Consider the following 18,106-nt stretch of genomic DNA (forward strand, 5'->3'; position numbering starts at 1 on the left):
GGATCGGACCGGTCCTTTTTGCGTTTAATGGGTTTTGTAGCGAAGCGAGGTTCGCGAGGGGATTTAGAGATAAGTAACTTTTTTTAATAATAATAATACCATTCCATACGCCGCGCTTAGAGGAAGGTGGAATGTTCCCAAAGTGATGTATTCAGCACATGTGGGAGTAACCTATCCATCCACATCAGTGAATGATAATCCGTTCGGGCCATTAAGTGTTTTCGTGTGTGCCGTACTTACTCGCTTATGCATTTCGTAATGAGAAGGAGAGGACAAAAGGAATAATAATTGGTATCATTATTGCAGATCGTCGGTACGGTCGCTTCGGTTAACCGCTACGTCTCATTGATAGACTTAACGAGACCCACCTCGTAAACGGGGCGAGGCGTCTTTGCTGGTATTTGTAGTTGTAGTGGTAATACCGATGATGCATCCTTTCATCCATCGCATATCGTGTATGATATTCTTCTCCCAGAACCAACATCGAGTTTACATATAGTAGTTGTATAGGTACAAGTAGTCGAGCGATCATCGCTTGCGCTCCAATAATAAATAAATCAGCCCATTTCAATTCGGCTTCCCGGCGGACAAGAGCCGACGCACGCAGCGTTAAAGTTGGTCAGAATAGTCTCAACAGAACTCCGCAACAAATCGACCACCCACCCAATCCGACCGACTCATCTACACTCTTTTCCCTACCTATCAACTGTCGTTGTATCTCGATACTCGCAAGAGATACGAGAAAGAGCGGAACTGAAAACATCAACTCATCAACTCGACGTCTACTTCGCTTGAGCAAGCCAAAAGCGGTCTTATCGTTTTAACTATTTCTGGACCCACCGACGTACCTCTGCCAAAACGCTCGGATCGATCACACTACGTGAGGTCTGCAGAACAACAGAACCGTGCACAGGTTCGAAAGGGATAGACATCTTCGTATCCTACACAGGGTTGCTCGGCCATCACCATCGACTGTGATCGACTTCACCATAGCCTGGTCGATAGAGAACAACTTTAGCGCCCCTCCAACAACTTTGCTCGGTTGATCATCTCAACGCGACATCGCACATCAAACAACTGTCGCTCGATCTGCCAATCATCCTATCTACACCATGTCATCCCTCGCTCTTCCATTACCTATCCGACCCTCCAACCCTCCTTCCTCATCAACACACCAAAATCCAATCGCCTCAACTTCCAACACCAACACCAATGGTAACACAGCGACGGGGAGAAGACGGTCGAACTCCCCCACTCCAGATTTAGAGGACGACGAAGCAGAATCGGAGGACGATAAGAAGAAAGTGTCAGGAGGAGGGGGGAAGAAGAGAAGAGGACCTGGAGGTGGGGCAGGAGGTGGTACTGCCGGAGGAGAGGGGAAGGGGGAGTACAAATATACAGTGGAGATTAGTCAGATGGTGAGTGTTACTCTTAGCTACTAGCTCGGAATGTGGCGGAGGCTCGAGTCGGGACCGGGGAGATGGTCAAGGAGGAGGTGATGAAGGGAGATGGCGATGAAGATATTGTGACATCGGGCAGATCAAGTTGCACGATAGGGGATTCGCGGTTATAACGTCAGACTGATACTGACACTGTTCCTCCCTTTCCCAGATGTTCGTCTTTGGCGAGGTGCAAGATCCTTTACCGGAGACTGTCAAGCTGGTCGAGGACATCGTGCGAGGCCAAATAATAGAGATCGTACGTATACATTTCGCCTCTTCTGAAGCTTGTCCAGCTTGGTACTCAACGTTTACAATCTTACTAATTACAGGTGACACGAGCGCGTCTCCTCACCCACCTCCGATCATCTCGTTTCCTCTCTGCCGAAGACCTCATCTTCCTGATCCGTGACGACCGTGGTAAGGTCAATCGACTGCGTACTTATTTATCATGGAAAGACGTCCGTAAACGTGCCAAAGACGAAGAGGAGCGGGGAGGTGGCGATGTTGATCTGGATGTGGACGGAGCAGGAGCCGATGCAGACAAAGCTGCTGCGAAAGGGAGGAAGACAATGGTCAAATTACCGTGGGAGTTGTTGACTCCCTTTTCGGATTATTTGAGAGGTCTGCCGAGTAAGAAGGCGGTAGAAGAGGATGAGGAAGAAGATGCAGATGAGATGCAGGCGTATCAAGATAGTATGCAAAGACTAAGGGTGAGTTTCGGTGCGATGCTTTCGTCGCTATACCCTCTGGAGACGATCTTAGCTATTAGTATGATGAACATGGTGCTGATATTCTACGTCATCTACTATAGGACGCCGATGAGATCACGAAGAAAATGACAAAAGACGAGTACGTCCATTATTCCGATTGTCGACAAGCGAGTTTCACCTATCGAAAAGCTCGACGATTCCGCGATTTCATCAATTTCTCAGCATACCTCGACGTTCGACCAAACGATGACATCGTTGATATTCTCGGTTTCTTGGCGTTTGAGATGGTACGGTCGTTATGTGTCACAGCGTTAGAATTGAGAGAGAGGATCGAATTGACTCGACCTTCAAATATCACCGATGGTGGTCCTGGAGGTGGTTCTGGAGTCGGGACTGGAGGACCACAATTACAACGGCGAAATACGCTAAACAGAGGAACTTCGCCCGTCAAGCGAAAATCTACTCTAGTATCAGAAAACAACACTTCAACATCACCGAATAAACGACAAAAGCTCTTACCAGGAGTTAGTGGAACGGAAGAAGTTGATACGCCCTCCGCAATCCCGACGACAGACGATAAAGAGAAAGAGAAAGAGAAGAAGGCGTCGGTGAAATCACAACCTATATCATTGTTCGCTCCTCCTCCATCGGCAAGACAACCGTTGTTACCCTGTCATGTGCTGGAAGCGTTTGCGGAGATCCAAAGAGTACAAGCGGCGAATAGAGTAGGGGGGCTGAGGAACTTCAAAACGGGTTTGGGGAGAGCGAGAGTAGCGCTAGTCTAGGCGTTGCAAAGCGGGCGACGTGAGAGCATAGAGGAGGGAGAGTTGAAGAGAATAGAATAAGAGGAGATTACGATTCAACTCTTATAACGTTGTGCAAAAAGACCCCATTACATAGGGGCTCGACAGTTGTAGCTTTACACATATACATTCGCTTTGTCTTATTTTGTTCTCGTACCGTATCGTACCTATTTCTACACATCTGCGTCGCGCAACGATGCATAGATTGTTCATTCGTTCGTCATCGATACGGTCGTATTCATACGAGTCATATGTAAGATGACATGAAGAAGCAGCTTAGAACCCGCCCACTCGCTTTTTACCCCCTTTCTTCCCCTTCTTCTCCCTCCCTCCGAATACCCCTCGCTCAACTTGCGTACTTGCCCATCCTTTCATCCCACCACCATCATCATCACCCATTGGCACCGCACTAGGTGGTGGTGAAGATCGTTGCATTCCCCTCACAGGAGGTTGTGGAAGACTCTTCGTCGTCTGACTTAGATTCTGAGTTTGACCAAGCGAAGGTGGGACGGGAAAAGCGAATGGAGGTTGAGTCTGACTCTGCGGAGGACGAGAGAAGGTCTGTAAAGTCGGGAAACTGTTTTGCGATTGCTTTTGTGATTGATTTGGAACTTGGGTTCGTATTGATGGTGAATGTCTTGGTGATGGTAAAGGTTTGATCACCCGGTTCGGATACGACGATTGAGTCTGTCCAATCAAGTTGGTGTCATCGTCTTTTCGCCATGAAGACCATCTCCATTCGGTGGGATCTTCACCCAATTTCCAATCGTTCATCAGGCCTCTCGCGGTGAGACCTTGTAAGCCATCCTCTAGAGATTCCGATACTGCTTCACCGTCGATTTCATTTTCGTTTGCGTTTGGTCGAGGTGTCAAGAAATGGAATTTGATCTTTGGCGGTTCTTTCTCCTTCAAACTCAATTGTCCAGCAGCTTGAGCGAACAGGTCGTCAGGCTCTACTGGCGTTCCACTTCGTTCCCGTTCCTGTTGAGCTTGGGACTCTTTCACTCGTACTATGGACAGGTCGTCTGAGGAAAGTACCAAACGCGATAGTGCTAGATCAAGTGCGAGTTGAGCAGCGTCCATTCGACTTCGAGCAGTGTTCTCCATCGATGTGGGAAATGATTGTTGTAGTTGGTTGAAAATGGTCATAACTGATGGTGTCGCAGAGCTTCCTTCAATAGGTGGTCGAGCGTCTTGATAGACTGAAAGTGACGAGCTGATTCCAGCTGCGACTGGAAGGCGACGAGAAACGTCCACTTTATCAAGAGATTCAAGTGTAGTCGCGACCGCTTGCGTGTGAATTGGAAGCGGCGCAAGGAGATGTGAATGAATTTTGGACGATTGAGAATAGAGAGAATCACGAGCGAGGTCACCTCTGCGTCACAAAATACGATTAGGTCCACTTCCAGGTTAGAATCGGAACGAAGCGTTACTACTCACGCTGTCATCAAGTGTTCCAAGGGGGCGTCGAGCTCTCGCAGGTGTCTTTCGAATTCCTCTGACGAGAACCAACCCCCAATCTCTCCCTCGTCCGACACAGCCCTGAAAGGCTGATTGATCTCTACTCACAAGTATGTCTCAGCACGAGGTGATTGAAAACGAAGAAAGCTCACTGACCTAACCATGCCCATCGAAAGTTCATCTCCTTGGATTTGACCTTGGCCATTTTCTCCCATCCTTCCCCTACGCCTACTTTGGTTCGAGAACTCGAAGCTAAGCTGTGTACGTCCTCATTCCATATAGCTTTCACATCTGAAACCAATGGACGACTGTGCTTAGTGTATCGAGGTTCGGTCTTGTTCTTCAGAGTAAGCATTGACGATGAGTACAGCGCGCCGTCTGGAGCGATGCTGATCAATGTCGTGAACTGTCGGATGGAGGGAAGATTGAGCGGTAAGATCGTAGTACTCTGCTTTTGTCGTAGGGTGAAAGCGTATGGCTGAGAAAGACTGCGTAACGGTGAGGATTTGGTGGTATGGAAGACCATGATCATAGGTTGAGACCGAGAATGCAGTAATACGCCAGTGTCTGGCAGTGCGATGTTAGCAGAGCTCCCGATTGCGACTGGTGACGCATCATACCTTTCGTCCCAACGCCCGGACCAGCAGTGACTTCAAGGTCTCGATTTTTCCCTGCACCATAGTCATGTTTCCAGCTCAACAGTGGGGTGTCTGGCTGGCTCTCGTCAAGCCATATCACTTCGTGGGTCGTACATAGCACCGAATGACTCAAGCCCCTTTCCTGCGCGGTCTTGTCCAGCGATGTGAAGTAGCGATCCTTCCCACGAAGCTCGAGCAATGTTGTGGCAGGGTGATCGGGGTCCTGCGTACTGGTCAACGAGATGATTGGAATACAAAACGGGACAGAATGCTCACGTCGATGTCTATTGTTATAGCTTTTCTCGACGATATGACCAAAGCTGTTCCTGGCCTTGTCCCAAAAGTTACCCGGAAGAACTGATGCTTCTGATCGGTTACCGCAGATCTGACTTTCCGTCTACCCATAGTTTGAACATCAGCCAAGGTCTATGGAACACCAACACAACCGTGACACATTTGGTGAAGGATGAGTGTTCACTTACAAGTTCATGACCTTTTCCATGTCGTCTCTAGGACCTCTCCTCTCCTTCTCCTCCCACCACAACCAAACACCTCCACCTTCATCCACGATCAACGCTCTCGACCAAGCACCTGTATCCAGCGCAACGTCCACATGTCTCCGACCTTCCGTATCTTCGTAAGATAGTTGAGCGGCACGGATCGATGTGACGGATGGTGAGGTGGTGGGGGGCATGTAGCTGTGTTCGGGTACGATATTGAGGAGATGGGTGGTCGACTGTAGACGAACAATAAGAGCGGTTGATTCGCCTGAACCGAGATTGAATGATCAGCTCATTAAAGCATTTGTTGGTCCGCATAGGCTTGGGCTGGGAACTCACGATCTATTCGCGAACTTGATACGACAGGAGAGGAACAGAGTTGCAAGATGGGAGTTGGAAACCTTTCTACCACTTTGGTAGTAGGCGCAAATCGAAGTCTCTGTCGCGGGTCGACTTTCGTGATATATGACCTCTTGCTAGCAGGTATGAAGGGCGAGATATCTGCGGACAAGTCAGACCGATATCAGCTTCCCGACAGTTATGATGAGCCCATAACCGCAGTCGGACCCCGGCTGAGTCAGGAGACGGCGTCAACGACGAAGAGAGAACGCACTGAGATAATGTCCCACTTCTCCTGTTGGAAAAGCCAACATCGTCCTCGCAATCATTGCTCTCTCATTCCGCACGACTGCCACCGTCTGACCAAGATACACATCCACTCCCTTCTCAGCGTAGGGGTCAGCACCATTACCTTGATCCGAAAATGGGAAGTCGGCATGGGCAGGTTGTTTGGAAGTATTGGATGGACCTGCGTGTTCTTCTAGCAAGATGGAAGAGATGGTAGAGCGGAGTCCATCGCGTTCGTAGGGATCACAAAGCTCTTCAGCGTACTTGATCTGCCGGGTTCAGAGACCGAAGTTAGCATTGGGTGTCATAACAATGTTTGCAGCAACGGTGCAACTTACAGAGGTTTCGATAATGTCTCCAGCCTTGGGTGCTGCTTGGTTTGGCTTGGGATCCAATGATTTAGTGGGAGGAAACAAACATGTCTGTTCTTCTCCCAGCGTATACCTCAGATCTATGCCACGACGCCTGATCAGCTTTACCTCTTTGAGATCGCAAATATCAAGGAAATTGAGAATAACCCACCAGACCTATCGTCACATGCCCAAGTCCATCCCCACCCTTTCCTCCCTTTCTCCAACCCAACTCCTCCATCTCTTCCAAAATCAAGACTGATACCACCCACGCCTACTCTTGTGTCTTCTTCAAGCTTGGCATCGGTCTTGTTGAGTGACTGTGAGAAGTCATTGGAGGTGGGACGGGATTTGGATCTTCGAGAGGAGGACGGGAGAGCGAGATGTTCGACAGATGGTGGGAATGTCATCGTGTCGTTTTGTATGAGAATCGACTGGTACCGAGTTCTTGGCTCGTCATGAGCGCCGAGCTGTCACCGTTGAAGCAAATGCACTGGATGGAAGAGATAGGTGTATTGTTACAGATTGATTAATGTTGTCTACAGCATCAAAAAGTTGAATTGTTGTTGTCGAACGCTTCCGGCGGAGGTGCTCATCTGCTGCCATCTTAGCGCTGGCTCATATACACAACCAATTGGATACATCGCAGCCAGCCTGTAACAGTTGTGCACGAGCAATGCATTTGAACAGAGATAACTATATGATGATATGCACGACGATCCTCTATCTCTATAGCTCCATAAACCTCTTTAGCAATTGCCATGTCGCAAACGAGATGCTGCAACAATCACAACCAATTAGCGTCCGCACAATTGTAAGATCTGTGATTGTGCGACTCACCTGGTCATAGGGATAACCTTGACATAACCTATGCTCAATCCGACAAAGAACCCTCTCCAGCCTCTCACCGAATAGATCGCATTCACCGCTTCCCTCCAACTGACTCCTGCACCACCTGCAGCTCCTCCGACTTGCATCCTCCTTCTGATCACTTCAAACGGATAACTCGCTGTTTGGCTGACTGCTCCTGCCATCGCACCGCAAGCCAAATCTCTCTGAGTGGGTTTATCTCTGAAATATGGGACATAGTCCCCCGCGTGTCGTTTGAGTGTTCCGTAAGTCAAGAAACTGACACCTGCGTAAGGGATCATTCCGACTATCGTTATTGAGAAGCCACGGTAGAATGGGTAGAGTGGGAGTGATCGGACAAAGGGTGAAATGTTGTTCCGTCGATGATGGACGACATCGGCTTCGTGATATATTGATCGAACAGCTTGGAGAAGTGAGGTCCGTTCAGATAATTTGGTCTGGTAGGCTAATCGGACTCGAACAAGCTCGAGTGGGTAGGTACAAAGAACGGAAGCGACGCCTAGGCGTAATCCAAGGAGAGTTAGTCCGTGTCCTCTGGCTAGAACAGCCGACTCACCTGATACTGCTCCAGCGACGAAAAAGCGAGCCGGTGTTCGGTGATCTGGAGTGGGTACCAATATCTACTCACATGATGTATCAGCATAACGATCCATCATAGGGATCGTTTGACTGTTGCCACCAACTCACCCGTTCCATTCGATCATACAGCATATATTTGATACCAGCATAGGGGAAGATTCTCATCAACGTCGCTGAATGACCCTGAAACAATCCTCGAATACCCCATGTCTTGTATATCCGTTGTGTGGCATGCAACAGTCCCATCGGCGTGCCTTCGATAATGTCAGCATTTAGTCGCAAGGCGTGAACTAAGGATGACGGACTGACCTGCATATTGTCTAAAATCGGCATTTGACGTTTGGAACAGAATCTTCACCCGATCCAAGGGCGCAATAGCCGTTTTCGCCTATGAAGTGGATATGGTCAACTCATGGTCTCGAAACGTAGCAGGAGGAAAGGCAACTCACAACACATCCTGCAGTACCACCAGCGACACCACTGCTCAGAACTGCGCAAACATTAGTCAGTCGACCAAGCCTCTTTCCCTCACACGACCACCGGGACACTCACCATAATCCCAACTTGTCTTATCGGTCTTCGCTCTCTCCCTACTCCTTCTCCAAGCACCTTCCGCTGTCCATCTCTCGCTCTCTCTAGCTGGTGGCCAAGTCTCTTCCAGTGGGGAATTGGCAGATTGGAAAGCCCTTTCTTTCCCTTTATGCGTTGACTGGCCACTCGGACCAGATTGGCTGGATGTGAACATGTCGTGCTATGTGAATGATACAAGACGCAATCGAAGGTAGACCATGCTATAGTTCCAATGCGATACGATGCGATATTATATGACTTTGTAGTGATGAGCAAGATTAGAGATGGAAGAAATTGTTGTGTCGAAGGGTTTTGAGTTTGGGATATGAGTATGGCTAACTGAGAGCACAGAATTGCCGGTGAGTGAGTGCAGTGCAAGAAACAAGAGGAAACCACGTGGAACTCGTCATTCCATTCGCGTTGATCAATGCCAACAATGCCAATGAACAACAATCAATAGCAGGACATCACTTCACCCTCTCTTCGATTCTGACCCTGGTGATACCGCCAAACTACGCGTGTCTTGGACTTCAAGGTACATCTGAGCTTGCCAAAAGTCGCCCGAAATCTCGAGTATCGCTATTCGTCACCCTTCACTTCCACGACATGCCCTCCACCTCATAAACCAATCTCAAATGCCTTCCTCCACCTATCCCCTACGGACCCTTTCCCAACGAACCAACTCCACCTCTGGCCCGAGTACCTCTATGTCTGTTCAGACAGCCCCATCGAGCGGTGCAAGTCGAGCAAAGCTCGGTGTAGGACATGGCAAAGGGAAGAAGAAGCGAGTAAGCGATGCAGATGAAGAGGAAGAGGCGCTGCTGGGTAATGGGCTAGGAGGTTCGGGAGGAGATGACGATTTCTCGTTTGATCGAATGCAGGTGAGCCCATGTCCAGTCTGGAACCCTCGGACCCTTCACACCTACACCTCACATTCAGCTGACGGAGCTGGTAGAGAGATGGTGGAATCACTCTTGGCGACGAAGGATCAATCTCTTCACGACCGCCGAAAACTAGAGATAAATCACGGACAATACCTCTACAGCCTGTTTGTGAGTAACGACTCGTACTTCCTGGCATTGTACTGAATCGTTATACTGATTGATGGATCTATAGCATCCAAATCGCCATTCCCGCCCAATGTTGTCCGGAATCAGAAGTATACGATCCTCACTTTCCTCCCATTGGTCTTCTACGAACAGTTCAAGTTCTTCTTCAATTTCTATTTTCTAGTCGTTGCCCTCAGTCAATTCGTCCCTGCATTGAAGATCGGTGAGCTGAACCCTCAGTCTCATTCGAGCGATGAGCATGTCAGCTGATCTCGTTATCACAGGCTACATTGTTACCTATGTCGCACCACTCGCTTTCGTGCTGGCCGTGACGATGGGCAAAGAGGCCTACGATGACTATTCACGATACCTGCGAGATAGAGAAGCAAACTCAACGCGGTACCTCGTTCTTCTTCCTCAACCTCCTTCTCCCTTACCGACCCACTCCAACCTTCCACTCATCAACGAAGACGACGTGCCAACACATCGACACACCCCATCACTTCCTCGACCTCAGACGAGATCTACTCCCGCTTCGTCCATCAAAGTCGGTGATATGGTCTTACTCGAGAAGAACCAGAGGGTCCCGGCGGATATGGTCCTGCTCACTACCAGCGAAGAAGAAGGGACATGTTTCATCAGGACCGATCAGCTGGACGGTGAGACGGATTGGAAGTTGAAAGTAGCGGTTGGAGAGACGCAAAAGATGGGAGAAAAAGGTGTAGGATCCGCAGAAGGGAGTCTGTATGGTAAGCTTGTCATGCGCTATAACGAAGTCAAAACGTTTGAGCTAATATCTACTGCATAGCCGATCCACCGATCAAGGACATTCACACATTCTATGGCGTCCTTTCCCTTCGATCTACCTCACCAGGCCCTCAAACCGAAACATCCTATCCCCTTTCTGTCGAGAATATACTATGGGCAAACACCGTACTCGCAGCTGGCTCGGCTGTTGGGCTAGTTGTGTATACCGGCAAAGAGACTAGAGCGGTTCTGAATACTAGCGAGCCAGAGACGAAGATGGGCACTCTGGAGAAGGAGGTCAACAGAATGGCTAAGGTGAGAAGCGGTCATCGTGTGGTTGATGCCCTTGACTGATGAAATCATGGAACAGATTCTTTGTACGGTCACTTTTGCGCTTTCGGTCTTCCTGGTCGCTTTGAATGGCTTCAGGGGACAATGGTATATTTACGTGTTCAGATTCCTTATCCTGTTCTCATCGATAATTCCCATCAGGTAGGTCGAGTTAACTTAAGCCCTGGAAGTCCACTGATCGGTAGTACAGCTTGCGAGTCAACCTAGACATGGGAAAAACTGTTTACGCACACCAAATCCATACCGATAAGGAGATACCGGAGACCATCGTACGAACCAGCACTTTGCCGGAGGAATTAGGGAGAGTCGAATACCTCTTGAGCGACAAAACGGGAACGTTGACGAGGAATGGTCAGTCAGAGCTTCTTTGAGGTTGGAAAGCTAAGCTGATAACTTGGATCGCAGAAATGGAGTTGAAGAAGCTGCACATGGGCACCTTGGTCTTCGGCTGGGATTCGATGGACGAGGTTGCGCACTTGCTTGTAACAGCACTGGGGGAGCAAGAGAGCAGTAGGTTTCTTCACCGGGTCAGACGCGCATTCTGATGAGCTTGGACAGATGGTCGTCGGCAGAACTCATTACCTACGTCCAACCTACGTGGACGAAGAGACATGTCCTCACGAGTGCGAGACGCTGTTATTGCTCTCGCAACTTGCCATAACGTGGGTAGCAGGATCCATCTGAACATCATGTCGCTAACGTCGCGCGCAGGTAACACCAGTGACCAACGACGATGGCACGGTCACGTACCAAGCTTCATCTCCAGACGAAGTTGCGATAGTACAATGGACCGAATCTGTTGGTTTGACCTTAGTCGCCCGTGACCGAGGAAGCATGACCCTTCGAGCGACTTCCGGAACAGAATACCCCTTCGACATCCTCGCCATCTTCCCTTTCACTTCCGAATCGAAACGGATGGGTATCATTGTCCGCGATCGTACGACAGGCGTGATCACATTCGTGCAAAAAGGAGCGGATGTGATCATGAGCAAGATCGTGCAGAAGAATGACTGGTTGGACGAGGAATGTGGAAATATGGCCAGAGAGGGCTTGAGAACCCTCGTCCTTGGAAGAAAGAAGCTGTCAGATGATGGATACGCTGAGTTCGATAGGCAGTACAGGGCTGCGCAATTGTCATCGGGAGAGGAAAGGGCGGATAAAGTTCAACAAGTGATATCAACCCACCTCGAATCGGAAGTCGAATTGCTCGCTTTGACAGGAGTGGAAGATAAATTGCAAGAGGATGTCAAATCGACTCTGGAGCTGTTAAGAAATGCAGGATTAAAGATCTGGATGTTGACGGGAGACAAGATTGAGACAGCAACCAATATCGCAGTGTCCAGCAAATTGGTTGGCAGGGGGCAGTATATCCATCAGGTTGCAAAATGTGAGTGAGCGTGCTTGAAGGTGGTGATGGAGCTGACGAGCCTGATGCACGCAGTAAAAACGCCCGATCAAGTGCGCGACATGCTTGATTTCCTCCAAGCGAAGCTGGACTGCTGTCTCGTGATCGATGGCGAATCTTTGCAGGTACGTTGTCACTGTAAATTCTCCATCACAACGGACTCTTATGGCTGACAACATGCCTCACACAGCTGTGTCTCGATCGATTCAAGACCGAGTTTATTATACTTGCCACCCAACTGCCTGCTGTGGTGGCATGTCGATGTTCTCCCACCCAAAAAGCCGACGTCGCGCGGTTGATCAGGGAGTTTACGAAGAAAACCGTCTGTTGTATCGGAGATGGAGGGAATGATGTCAGCATGATTCAAGCCGCCGATGTCGGTGAGTCACACCTTATATGTCTTCGGTACAGGCTTTGCTCGAGGCAAACAAGCATCTGTCCCAGATGACACTGCTGACTGCAAGGGTACTCCAGGTGTCGGCATCGTCGGCAAGGAAGGCAAACAAGCCTCACTGGCTGCCGACTTTTCAATCAACCAATTCTCATATCTCACGAAGCTCCTCCTGTGGCACGGGCGAAACTCGTACAAGCGATCGGCAAAGCTATCCCAATTTGTTATTCATAGAGGTCTAATCATCGCTGTCATCCAAGCGGTATTCAGTTCAATCTTCTTCTTTGCTCGTGAGTCTGCGATGACTGTACTAGGATGCTGGTCCAGTCCAAGCTAATGATGAACCACAACTCAGCTATTGCGCTGTATCAGGGATGGCTGCAGGTCGGGTACGCCACTCTGTACACCATGGCACCGGTCTTCTCCCTCGTACTGGACAGAGATGTGAACGAAGACCTAGCGCTACTTTATCCAGAGCTATACAAAGACTTAACGAAGGTGAGCTAAATACCACAACTAAGTGGTGATGCAGCAGCTGACAACATTGAAAACGTCAGGGGCGGTCTCTAAGCTATAAAACGTTCTTCACATGGCTAACTATCAGTGTCTATCAAGGTGAGCAAGAGCGCTCACAACCGAGACGATATAGCAACTATCGGCCAACTAACGCACCCGGTTCGTCACACAGGAGGAATAATCATGCTGCTCTCACTCCTCCTTTTCGAGTCCGAGTTCCTGCATATCGTTGCCATCTCTTTCACGGCACTGGTCATCAACGAACTAATCATGGTCGCGCTCGAGGTCACGACATGGCACAGTTATATGGTGTTATCGGAGTTGGGGACGGCTTTGGTATACTTTGGCAGTATGGCGTTCCTGCCTGCATACTTTGGTGAGTGATCACTCTGCTGCCAAGTGATTACGAAGCATGGATGGGCCGCTTGGAGATGTGCAATAGGAGCTGACCGGTTCTGTCACAATGCAGATCTCTCATTCGTACTCTCCCGAACGTTCGCAACCAAAGTAGCTGTCATCGTGGCAGTCTCCTCCTTCCCCTTGTACGCAATCAAAGCCACCCACCGACGACTGAACCCTGCAGCCTATACAAAGGTCGCTGGGATCTGATGATCGTGGTAGTAGATAGATTTTGCATAGATGTCGAAGGCAAAGGGTAAATGCATGATGCATAATAAACGTCGTTATTGATGGGGGTTTAGGATTGGTAACGTCATTTTGATCCCGCCGGAATCACTCATGAGGTCGGTGTGATACCACTTGCGTTCCGTTGTCATCCTCGCATCTACACAAGCACACTTCCCTTCTCGCTCTTTGTCATCATAATCCCTTGCTTATCAGCTACCGTCTCTACACGCCGCTCTATTCTTAGGAGCAATCGCAACTCTCTGATCTCAGCTCGTGCATTACGCTCAAACAAAACGACAAGCGGAAGCGGCAAATACAACGATATTGCGCAGAGGCGTCTCCCATCGCTACGCTTACACACACACACACACAAATTAACAGCAGATTACGAACAGCACACGAGCGACACACCACTTGATGTTTCCTTCTACTTTCTGATCGAATTCGCTTCCGGTACGAGACTCTCTAGAGCTTACCCTCGTCGGATTCACCGCCTTCGAAATACACCTTCCTTCCAGCGCATCTCTGCTCGTGAGACACCATGTCCCCACCGTCGGGCTCGTCATCATGGCGTCAGACTGTGAATCACACTCGGAGTCATTCCGATCCAGTGTCTCCGACATCCGAGCATCCTCCGAATCACAATTCCACCAACGGCAATGGCACGACACACCATACGACGAACGGTGTCAATGACGAATCGTATCACCATTCGACCTCATCTTCACAACAAGGGTCGGATCTCTATGCTCCTACGCCCATGACGCTGACGATTGAATCGCTCGCACGACTAGGCTTGTCCAACGGGACTGAACATCGAAGTAGTCACGAGAACACCGCTGGAACTGTATCTGGAAGTAGGAGAGATGGAGGTGGCAATCTCGCTGTCACGACAACCAGTCGGAATAGATGGCCATTCATGAATCCCGCGAATGGTGGATTAGGCTCCGGCTCTGCCCAGATGCAGATGTCAGGAAGCACGCAATCTCCTCTAGGAAGAATGTTCAGCGCCACTCCCTCCGTGACAAGTGTGTCGGATGACGAAGATGGTGATCAAGATCGAGCGATTGTACAAGTTGACGAGGAGGCGAAAGAGTGGCTGGACAAGAAACGAAGGGAGAGTATGAGTCGGGTAAGGGAGCATAAGGGGAAAGGAAAGGGGAAGATGAGATTGGATGAAGGGGAAGGTGATGGGAGTGGGATCGCAGGATCGTTGCCTCCTGAGATACTGATACATGTGAGTTGTCACTATCTTCCTTGATTGTTGGAACGAAGAAGGGGTGCCATTCTTACAACACCCTTACTGATGACACTTTCCGTTTTAGATCTTCCGACTGCTACACAATCCACGCGATCTCGTATCCTCTCTTCTCGTCTCCCGATCATGGTGTCTATGTGCCTTCTCCTTATTATGGTACAAACCAACATTTACCGAAACCCACACTCTCGCATCGATCATCCGAGTCCTGTCCTCTCATAACCCCACAAGTCTTCCGTACGCCCATGCGATCCGTCGACTTCATCTCAGTTCCGTCGCTGAACAATTGACAGACGAGCTCATCCTCCCTCTGGCAGACTGTTCTCGCGTCGAACGACTCACGCTCACAGCGGCCAATAGACTAAGTGCGAACGCGCTGGTCGAGGTGATTGGTGCGATGCCGGAACTTTCAGCGGTGGACGTTAGCGAGATCGATTCGGTGAATGATGAGGTCGTGATGGTCATGGCGAAGAGGTGTAGAAAGTTACAAGCGGTAAATCTGTCGAATTGTAAACTGGTGGGAGATCAGGGTGTTTTGGCTATGGCAGAATATGACAAGTTGTTGAAAAGGGTAAGTGCAAAACGCTCACATTATCGCTTTGTTCATACCGTCGTCCATCATTCCACCATCGAATCCGTGCTTCGTCCATGGCTAAGTGCCGTCTGAGTGATGCTAATCACTGTGCTACTACTACAGGTCAAGCTGGTCGGATGTCACAGGGTGACAGAAAGATCGCTCATTCCCCTCGTTCGATCATGTACCTTGATTCTCGAACTGGATCTCCAAGACGTCATCGCAGTGACCGACTCGACGGTCCACTCAATCTTCCTACACCTCGCCTATCTGCGCGAACTCCGCTTGAACGGCTGTGTCGAACTCACAGAAGACTGTATACCAAACTTGGCAACCCTCATCGAGATGTCAGATGACGAATTAGTCCTCGCTGCTCGGGAAGTTGGACTCTATCACTCGGCTACCGGATCCCATAATCTGAACTTGGATCTGCCATTGCTCAGGCCCAGCGCGGCGACTTTCGAGTTCCTGCGAACGGTGGATCTGACCGGATGTACGAATCTGAGAGACAAGGCAATTGAGAATCTCATTTTCAATGCGCCAAAGCTGCGGACGTTGAGTCTGACAAAGTGTGTCAACTTGACCGACAAATGTCTGGAAAGTGTCGGTCGGTTGGGGAAACACCTGCACCATCTTCATCTGGGTCATGTCAAATTGTATGTCCAGTCCGTCTTCAATCATTCTCTGGCGTTCAAGTTACGAGCAGCGTTTACCTTGCTTGCCTCATGCAGGATTACCGATGAAGCCGTCATTAGACTTGCGAGGTCTTGTACGAGATTGCGATATATCGATTTGGCATGTTGCGATCTTTTAACGGACCGAAGTGTGTTCGAGCTTGGGTCGAACATGCCGAAATTGAGACGTGTTGGTCTAGTCAAGGTGAGCAGATCAAATGACATTCATGGATGAGAAGTCGTAACTGATCTGCCGAGTATCCTTTTGCAGGTCACAAACATCACCGACGATGCTATATACGCTCTGGTCGAGCGACACACATCCCTCGAACGAGTTCATTTGTCGTATTGCGATAAGCTCTCGGTCAAAGCTGTCACGTTCTTGTTGAATCGTCTGAGAGAGCTCAAACATCTCAGTTTGACGGGAGTGCCAGCTTTCAGAGTAAAAGAGCTTCAACAATTCTGTCGAGAACCGCCAAAGGTGTGTTCATATGTTCTCCTCATCTGTCCTGGCGATTCAGCCAAGTTTCCTGTTCTCTATTGTGCTGAGGCGCTGAGCTGATATGCGATTTTCAGAACTTCAACCAACATCAACGATCTGCATTCTGTGTCTACTCCGGCGATAACGTCACCAAGCTCCGCAACTATTTGAACGAACATCTCCTCGCGGCCGGGTTGGAGTCCGACAACTCTACACGAAGAGACTCGGCATCGAGCACATCGTCTATCACTATTCCAGGTGGTCCTTCACCGCCGCCTTTCATCCCGGCTCAAGGACAACCGGTATCCTCCTCTTCTCCAAGTTTGATCTACAGACGAGGATCGGTCCCCATTCTGAGATCGGACAGAGATAGGGAAGCTCAAGTACCTGGATTACCGACAGCGGCATTCACCACTGCCACACCTAATTTCCTAAGTCCGACATTGTCATCACTCCCGCCTTCCTCACCCTTGACTAGGTCATCCGGAGGAGGTGGTGGTGGAGGAAGGACAATGCCCGGCGGATATCGGCCTTCGATACCATCGAGAGTGAGAGAAGAAAGTGGCGGGATAAGCTCGAGATCAAGTTCGAGTTCCTTGACAGACGATATTAGAAGAGGTCAACAACCCGTCTCCACGGCTACGGCTACGGCGAGTAGAGATAGACCGAATGGACCGAGGGGTCCAATGGCGGGATTAGGGATTTCAGCCGGTGAGGGAGACCTGTATGATCGAGGAGGGAGTAGGAGAAGGGGAAGTGTAGATGTGTATAGTGATAAAGCGGGAACGGAGAGGTTGTGGTAGTCGGTCCGCGGGATGGCGTATAGCGAGAGAATGGGTTTGGGTGGAAGCTGGATGAGAAGATGAAATGTGTGTGTGATCATGGGTTTTGAGGGAGGAGAAGGTTCCACAAACATAACAAGTGTATAGGTGATCGTTTGTAAACTTGTTGTAAGAGGACAGAGTGGTGTTGTATGATACAGTACTCATGAGATGGAAACATACATATATCGTGGGCTCCAAGAGCTTTCCAAAACGTGTTACGAGAAAGATATTCGGAGACTTCATGAAGGGGGGAATTGTCAGTGAATTTTGGGAATCTGTCGTGAGGAATGACATCAACACAGCATAGTTCACGGCATAGTGCCATTGGTAGACTGCTCAATACACAAACACATGTCCCGATCAATGAACGGCAGATCCGGCGTGAATACTGTAGCTCATCGTTCGAATCCTTACAATACATGGGTATATAAACTGCGTTACCATACCTATCCCAATCGAGATCAAAAGAGAGAAGAGAGAAGGGTCGTGCGCTAGCGAGAGAAGAAGACAAGTGAGGGTGGTAATTCAGGTAGGAAGGGTCTTTCCCATTCGTGGGTGTTGTACAAGCCTTACTTTTGGACGCTACGATGATAAAATATCATCAGCGTTCTACTCTACTTGCTCACTTGCTTTGTGCTACTTGGAAGGCGGAAGGGAAA

The 18,106-nt window shown here is 49.4% G+C and overlaps 5 protein-coding genes across 5 annotated transcripts; 3 read left to right on the forward strand and 2 right to left on the reverse strand.

Moving 5' to 3' along the window:
- Positions 1 to 1,112: 1,112 nt before the first annotated feature.
- CI109_107359 (uncharacterized protein) lies at positions 1,113 to 2,937 on the forward strand (the record flags this gene model as incomplete). The annotated part of the gene is made up of 4 exons (XM_032005858.1): positions 1,113 to 1,418; positions 1,612 to 1,698; positions 1,772 to 2,152; positions 2,254 to 2,937. The coding sequence occupies 4 exons, from the start codon at positions 1,113 to 1,115 to the stop codon at positions 2,935 to 2,937; spliced, it is 1,458 nt and encodes a 485-aa protein (XP_031859865.1).
- A 294-nt stretch (positions 2,938 to 3,231) lies between these two features.
- On the reverse strand, positions 3,232 to 6,941 carry CI109_107360 (uncharacterized protein; the record flags this gene model as incomplete). Its single annotated transcript, XM_032005857.1, has 10 exons — positions 3,232 to 4,330; positions 4,396 to 4,516; positions 4,573 to 4,983; positions 5,037 to 5,277; positions 5,331 to 5,451; positions 5,537 to 5,822; positions 5,894 to 6,055; positions 6,168 to 6,450; positions 6,520 to 6,632; positions 6,704 to 6,941. The coding sequence occupies 10 exons, from the start codon at positions 6,939 to 6,941 to the stop codon at positions 3,232 to 3,234; spliced, it is 3,075 nt and encodes a 1,024-aa protein (XP_031859864.1).
- A 319-nt stretch (positions 6,942 to 7,260) lies between these two features.
- CI109_107361 (uncharacterized protein) lies at positions 7,261 to 8,725 on the reverse strand (the record flags this gene model as incomplete). The annotated part of the gene is made up of 7 exons (XM_032005856.1): positions 7,261 to 7,309; positions 7,372 to 7,900; positions 7,958 to 8,021; positions 8,089 to 8,234; positions 8,290 to 8,368; positions 8,430 to 8,470; positions 8,533 to 8,725. 7 exons carry the CDS (start codon positions 8,723 to 8,725, stop codon positions 7,261 to 7,263), a joined length of 1,101 nt encoding a protein of 366 aa, XP_031859863.1.
- Positions 8,726 to 9,185: 460 nt separating this feature from the next.
- On the forward strand, positions 9,186 to 13,618 carry CI109_107362 (uncharacterized protein; the record flags this gene model as incomplete). The annotated part of the gene is made up of 17 exons (XM_032005855.2): positions 9,186 to 9,431; positions 9,506 to 9,602; positions 9,667 to 9,822; positions 9,884 to 10,348; positions 10,408 to 10,661; positions 10,717 to 10,838; positions 10,888 to 11,048; positions 11,103 to 11,207; positions 11,256 to 11,359; positions 11,409 to 12,084; positions 12,139 to 12,227; positions 12,293 to 12,482; positions 12,577 to 12,783; positions 12,849 to 12,991; positions 13,051 to 13,108; positions 13,182 to 13,385; positions 13,479 to 13,618. 17 exons carry the CDS (start codon positions 9,186 to 9,188, stop codon positions 13,616 to 13,618), a joined length of 3,417 nt encoding a protein of 1,138 aa, XP_031859862.2.
- Positions 13,619 to 14,177: 559 nt separating this feature from the next.
- Positions 14,178 to 17,426, forward strand: CI109_107363 (uncharacterized protein; the record flags this gene model as incomplete). Its single annotated transcript, XM_065968022.1, has 6 exons — positions 14,178 to 14,873; positions 14,962 to 15,465; positions 15,592 to 16,124; positions 16,200 to 16,347; positions 16,414 to 16,623; positions 16,719 to 17,426. 6 exons carry the CDS (start codon positions 14,178 to 14,180, stop codon positions 17,424 to 17,426), a joined length of 2,799 nt encoding a protein of 932 aa, XP_065824094.1.
- Positions 17,427 to 18,106: the final 680 nt, after the last annotated feature.

Source organism: Kwoniella shandongensis, chromosome 14, assembly GCF_008629635.2.
Source record: "Kwoniella shandongensis chromosome 14, complete sequence".
Taxonomy (NCBI): Eukaryota; Fungi; Basidiomycota; class Tremellomycetes; order Tremellales; family Cryptococcaceae; genus Kwoniella; species Kwoniella shandongensis.